Here is a 6,819-nt window from a genome sequence, read left to right on the forward strand (position 1 = left end):
TGTATGTACATGTATAATAAATAAACAGTTTATTATCTCTGATTTATTAAATGGGTATAAGCAAATGTGCACATATACAGCATCTTTTAAACTTTGACAGGCTCTACAAAATGCTTTTAAAAGTATTTACCAACCTACACAAGTGGCAGAGGAGCTGCTGTGTAAAGTGCCTACATGCCATCTGTGGGAACTTGGGCTTCAGCATCCTTGGACAAGATGCTGATAAACCACATTAAACTATCAACGTTATGATTGGTGGATAACCTGCTCTACCATGAACTGCAGCTAAATTAATCTTAATCTCTTAATTAACTGCAACTAACCCTCTCGGCTAACTTTTGATCAGTCTTGCCCACATTGGCTTGGAGGAATTTCAGCCAATCCCTCCGTACAAAACGGCTTAAGCTCTGGATGTTTGTGGATTTAAAGTCCTTCCGCAGCATGTCTATTGGATTGATCTCTTAACTTTGTTTGCCATTTCAAAACAAAAAGTAATGATTTAGAATGTATCGTTTCTTTGTCAGAATGGTGTGTGTGTACTCAGCTTCCTGACTTTCCATATTTAACTTAAGTATTTTTTATTTATTTTTTGACCTTTCTTTATCCTGTATTCAAAACTTCGTAGCATGCTGTTCACACAATGATGCGCTGTCATTTTGTGAAGTCATACAATCAATTACTTTGATTGTATGACTTCACATACTTCACATGAAAATGCTTCATGAAGAGTGTTTACTTGCAATAGTTATTTTTTTACATTTCATGATTGATACTTTGTGCAACGCTGCCCTTGATGCCTGAAGCTCCTCAACCGACTTTTTTTTTTTTTTAATGCGAAACGAGCAGCAGCTCTACTCCGTTTCCACCTGGCTGTCTAAGCTCTTCAGCCCGTGAGATCAGTATGAACTCTACCAATTTATGGGATGTAGCCTACTATTATTTCTCACATGTATATGTAATGTCATTCTTTCTTTCACAACACAAAATATAAATAATGTTTGGAATGTAAAGCAAACGCTTTGCTATCCAGATGATGTTTACCACAGAGGTCTGGTATAATACTTTGAATTCCCCACCAATGTATGCAGTAGCTGTCAGTCTCCTGCTCAATTTTGCCCTCATTTGAGAAATCCCCAAAATGATTAAACTACTTCATTTGGAGCACAACCTTGATGGGAAAGTTTTACCATTTCTTAAAAGAGAATCACACTTAAACTAGTGTGACTTTTTCCTGTTGCTGCTGACTGAGGCTGAAAGGATCGCATCTTCTTTAAAAAGGGCAAAATATTCTTGGGCCCTCAAACTGAAGACTTGCCTTCCCCTCAATTTACCCTAGAACTGAACACAATACCATAAAAAGAACTTGTAACAAAGTCCTTCCAAAGTTGTATTTGCAAAAACCGCAAATGTTTTCTGGACATTATTTGAAAGGACTACATGCAGGAATGTAAATGTACAGATGGACACATTGACAGTCAGTTTTGTTGAGCTGTCTTGTATAGTTCTGGTTCTTCACGCAGCAGAGTTGTAGGTCTTCAACGAGCCACTAAACTCATGACTGCGGAAGAGTCAGATTCCCATGACCCTTCCAAAGGCCTATTTGGGAAGGGTGAACAGCTGTTACACACTCGGGACAGAATGAACATTGTTCATTTTTTTTATATATATGCATAGTTAAAACAACAAAAACTTTCAAGCTTTTTAGAGACATGTCTATCATGACAATAGAGTCAGAGGTTCAAGGTCACAGATCACAAATGGTTTCACAAACTCAAAAAGCAAATATTACTGTTTCCAACAGACGTTTACGACCACTTTCATGGGCAGTAATAACATGGGTGTAACTATTTCATTCGGCCAGTAGCATACACACAGTAGATACCCTTTGGACTAAAGCACCAAAATGGAATGGATACATTACTGGTTATTATGGTAATTAACAATTCCAAGAGTGCTTTTTAAAAAAAATGTGCTCTGTGTGAGTTTTATGTTTGCTCAAGGCAAACATTTTAAGGTTTCTTGAAATGTGTTTTATTCAACAGAACGCTTTAAAAGATGCCATCTACCACAGTGTATAATTTATTAAAGGATTTGGGGACTTTTTAGAGTATATTTCTCAGTTTCCTTTCAGATGACGTGTCTACACTTCATTTTTCCCAGAGTCCTAAGCGGCACTACTGTCAACGTCATTGCAGCGCAAGCGCAGACGTGGCGCAGCGGTGAGCTGAGGTGGACTTCCTTCGTTCAGTCAACGTGAAAGAAGCAGCATAGTTCCTCAGCTGAACCTCAGGGAAAATATAAAACCTCTTAGACACCATGATGATCCGGATAGCTGCATTTCTTACGCTGCTGGTGGCCGCCTGTTCGGGTAGGTGGGCAGAGAACCGGGGAAGGAGATTTTCTAAGGTTAATTATCCCGTAATGCTAATCAGCCTTAGCTAGTACTGAGTTCATAATATCGCCTCCCCTGGTCTTTAAACCCTATGTGAACTGTGTAGTATTTATTAATACTGTTCAGTTGATGTATGTGCGTCTCAGAATTTAGTTAAGCTCAGGTCTGTATTTTGTGGTGACAGGAGAGGGCTGCACAGACCCAGTCATCACTCCGTCGGCCTACACCACGTCTGACGCCGTCATCTCCTCCGAGTCCGTCTTCATCGTTGAACTGAGCCTGGCTTGTGCCAACGGAGCACAGGTAACCGCACAGCACACCAGACACAAAGTAGGAGCAGTAGTTGATGCCACCGAGTGATTAACTCATTGATGTTTGCTTCTGCCCTCTCCAGAGTGTGACTTTGTATGCTGATGTCAATGGAAGACAGTTCCCTGTGACCAGAGGTCAGGATGTTGGCAAATACCAGGTATGGGATCACATGCAGCCACTGCTTAAACAACTTTCTCTCGCTGTATCTTATTCAGTAGTGCTGGAAAACTGGTTGGTTAGTGCTTGATCACTTAAAGTGATACTCCGGAGTAGATTCAACCTGGGGTCATTTGAACCGTGACATCCAGCCAAGTAGCCCACCCGCAGTTTTTTCGATATTGACTGAACATCAGCTGAGTTACTGAGTTATCCCGAATAGCTTTGTACAAGGGTTAATGGATCCTGGTCCGTATCTCCAAAATTACCACACTAAAATCACATGCCATGACACCAAACTTCTACAGTAGTACAAATATGGTCTGTACTCACCAAACTATGCATTTGGAAGTTTGAAAATAGTCCAGGAGTTAATTATTATCAACACAAGCCTGATAGCTTCTCTGCAGCTAAAGCTGCGTCGACGTCACTTCAGAGAGCTGGGAGCTTCAATGTAAGATGAGGGTTGATCTACTACTGTAGACAACAAAGCAAGGCTGCTCAGTTTCTCCATTGATAAAATAACTTCACAACTCTACAACATAAAAATTCATAAAAAAACATGTAGAATATAGCATATACTTTGTTGTCTACAGTAGTAGATCAACCCTCATCTTACTTTGAAGCTCCCAGCTCTCTGAAGTGACGTCGACGCAGCTTTAGCTGCAGAGAAGCTATTAGGCTTGTGTTGATAATAATAAACTCCTGGACTATTTTCAAACTTCCAAATGCATCGTTTGGTGAGTACAGACCATATTTGTACTACTGTAGAAGTTTGGTGTCATGGCATGTGATTTTAGTGTGGTAATTTTGGAGATACGGACCAGGATCCATTAACCCTTGTACAAAGCTATTCGGGATAACTCAGTAACTCAGCTGATGTTCAGCCAATATCGAAAAAACTGCGGGTGGGCTACTTGGCTGGATGTCACGGTTCAAATGACCCCAGGTTGAATCTACTCCGGAGTATCACTTTAAGTTAATAACACTTTTGCTCTGCAGCCTTGGTTAGCTCGGTGTTGCAGGACACAAACCAGTTAACTATCTGCTGTAGGTTGTGGACGTAGTAGAGCTCCAGCTCACAATGGCTTTAGAGAGCAGAAACGTAGCTGGTAGGAGATGGCATTTACTGAGGTCTGATTTTTACTAGCAGAAACTTATCAGTGAAGGTGCAGAATGGCATTTAAGGCAGCCAAAACAGTGACCTGAGTATCCACGAAGTAGAGAAACAATAGATAAAGGACTGTGGCTTTCAAAGAGTGAGTGTACTTTGAAACTAAGCTTGTCAGATATAAACCCTTTCAAGTTTTGAGCTTGATAGTCAGCTGCCATATTAACAGTTTTTTTTTTTTTAAACTTAAAAATAAAATAGTTTTCTGGTTGTTAAACTCAGTTTTGACTGACTCTTCTCCTCTCTTTTGAGTGTAGATCAGCCATAAGATACTTGAAAAAAGTTCAGACAACAGTTCTGCTTTTGTGCATGAAACCATAAAACACCCCCCCCGCCCAAACTGTTGGAAAAAAAGTGATGCTTTCAATGGGGGAGAGGACCAGCTCAACATAAGTCTTACTCTTTCAGGTATCCTGGAGTCTTCCTCACAAACAGGCCAGCTCTGGAACATATCAGGTCAAATTCTTCGACGAGGAGTCCTACAGCTCCCTGCGTAAGGTTAGTGTTTGATCCTTCTGGATCGTCGTTTTAAAAAAAAAAAAAAATTTCAATTATTTATTTTCTTATAAATAACAGGATTTCAATCGGAATAACATATCTGCATCTCATATGTTCCAGGCCCAGAGAAACAATGAAGACATAAATGCCATTCAGCCTCTCTTTTCTGTCAACATTGACCACAGGGTGAGTCTCCTACAGACAGGGTTCAGTCTCATTCACGGCGCACTCAGGATATTTTAGCAGTTATTAGTTTTGCATCAGACCGTTACAGCATCTCTAGACTTCTTGTTAGGATTCTCCAGCTAGTGGATGTACTTTCTTGTCTAACATCTCTCATCATGTGGCAGACATTTCCCGCACATGATTTCACAAACCTAACATGCATGACCACTTTACTAGATGAAGAGCCAAAAATATCTCCTTTTTTTTTCACTTCAGGTATTTTGTGGCACAAGTGATTCTATTATACCACAAAAAGTCTGAACATCAAACTGAATGATCCACTTAAATGAATAACTTTTCGAGGCTTCATTACTCTCCCTACAAATGTATTCTCATTGTGTAACTGTAGTGACGATTTACGTTCAAAGCAGCTGGATGTTTGTGAGATTCCAAAGACCACGATCGCAATAGAATCCAGAAGCCATGATGTAAATTTTTGGCCAAAATGCAACTGTTCAAACCAAATGGTGTAAAATATTGGTATCTACGGGTGTGTTTTAGGTGACAAACAACAATAATGGCACGTATTCATTGATCTGATTGGCTGAAGTTTACTTGTGAAGTTGATAGGCGGATGCTTCATCTAATCGCCTGCAAAGGGCCTGCTTTTCTGTGCAGTTGCTACTGAACAGTTCTCAGATAGTTCTGTGAAATGGACCATCTGGTGTGTCGGGTTAAGTGACATTATTATTTAGAGACAAAGCTTTTAGCTGCTCTGGATGTTAAACAAGGGATCAGCAAGCGCAAGAGTCTTACTGGAATAAGTATTTGATTCATGACCAGATTCCCTACATTCGTATTAAACAAAGCCCTCACTGCATCAGTGTCACTCTGTTATTCACTTGTAGCTTCGGAATGAATGGATGAGGTTACGCAGCAGTATGTTCTGTTTATTCTCCTCGAACAAAATCACTAAAATATAAAATTGGCTAGTTTGTTGTCATTTTGGTAAAAAAGTCATTGATTTTTTTTTTTTTATTTTATTTTTTTTTTATTTTTATTTTTTCCAAGTCACAAAGAAATCAAGTTATCTGCTCATTTAAGATCTACATCATTCAGAGGGGGGCGGTTGGTCACTGTTTACATTGCCATATGGTCTCTGATTGTTTTTCTTTTTTTTCTTCTTTTCTCGTCCAATATCCCTACTGCAGGGTGCGTGGAACGGCCCATGGGTGTCAACTGAGGTGGTAGCTGCCCTGATTGGTATCCTGGTCTACTACATGGCCTTCAGTGCCAAGGGCACCATCCAGGCATAAACTGATCCACAGTCACTGTTTGACCACAGGATCATTAAAGACTGAATTCTGGTGGAGCTCAACTACCAATCCATCGTCCAGTGTTGCAGCCAAACCAGCGGGATTTTTCCACTTTTTGTGCTCCGTGGCAAGAAGCAAAAGTAGCCGCCTCCTCTTTTTTTTTTTTTTTTTTTTTTTTTTTTGTCATAAATTCAGACTGTCTGTGTGTGATCAGTTTTATTTTTTCTAATTTTCAGGTTAATTTTGTGAAAAGTGGTCATGTCCTTTTTAATGGACTTGTTTTTCTTTTTTTAAAAATCAGGCCAAAAAAACATGACTTTATAAATAAAGAAAACAAACTTAGTCATGTTGTGTGAGTACACAACATGACTCTGCCTAAACAATGTAGACTCATCCAGGCTAGACTATTCTTCTGTGTGGGTACACTGGCCAGAGTGAGAGTTGGGAAGACGTTTTGAACACCTGCGGCGTTAGGCCTTCCACACATAAAATGCCATTTATGTGACTACGCTGGCTGGTTTGAGCAGGCCTTCGTTGACATGGTTCTTCCAGGAAAATTAATAAATGGCTTGTTATAATTCCTGTGTAATGTCTTGGTTCATGCCTCTATAAATTCCTTTTTCTCTAAGATGAACTGGAAAATTAACAACCTTTCTCTCCAAGGCAACACATGTCAGCTGTGATGGGAGTTTTTTTTTTTTTTGTTTGCCAGCCTTAAACTGGCAGTGTCTTAACAGTTCCCTGAGCTCATTGAGATCAAGTGATAACCACATCCAAGCAGATTTATATTTCACAGACTAATTGCAAGA

At 39.8% G+C, this 6,819-nt stretch overlaps 1 protein-coding gene across 1 annotated transcript; it reads left to right on the forward strand.

The window, feature by feature from the left end:
- The first annotated feature begins 2,182 nt into the window (after positions 1 to 2,182).
- Positions 2,183 to 6,588, forward strand: ssr4 (signal sequence receptor, delta). The gene is made up of 6 exons (XM_075476694.1): positions 2,183 to 2,368; positions 2,577 to 2,695; positions 2,787 to 2,861; positions 4,440 to 4,529; positions 4,650 to 4,715; positions 5,906 to 6,588. The coding sequence occupies exons 1-6, from the start codon at positions 2,317 to 2,319 to the stop codon at positions 6,008 to 6,010; spliced, it is 507 nt and encodes a 168-aa protein (XP_075332809.1). The 5' UTR covers positions 2,183 to 2,316; the 3' UTR covers positions 6,011 to 6,588.
- Positions 6,589 to 6,819: the final 231 nt, after the last annotated feature.

The sequence above is a fragment of the Odontesthes bonariensis genome, chromosome 10 (assembly GCF_027942865.1).
Source record: "Odontesthes bonariensis isolate fOdoBon6 chromosome 10, fOdoBon6.hap1, whole genome shotgun sequence".
Lineage (NCBI taxonomy): Eukaryota > Metazoa > Chordata > Actinopteri > Atheriniformes > Atherinopsidae > Odontesthes > Odontesthes bonariensis.

What these genes read in the sequence shown, in the direction of transcription:
- ssr4 (XM_075476694.1), top strand. Translation starts at nt 2,317, where the DNA reads ATGATGATCCGGATAGCTGCATTTCTTACGCTGCTGGTGGCCGCCTGT. An exon ending in AGGATGTTGGCAAATACCAG is followed by an intron (nt 2,862 to 4,439) that starts GTATGGGATCAC and finishes TTACTCTTTCAG; the next exon opens with GTATCCTGGAGTCTTCCTCA. An exon ending in CTGTCAACATTGACCACAGG is followed by an intron (nt 4,716 to 5,905) that starts GTGAGTCTCCTA and finishes TCCCTACTGCAG; the next exon opens with GGTGCGTGGAACGGCCCATG.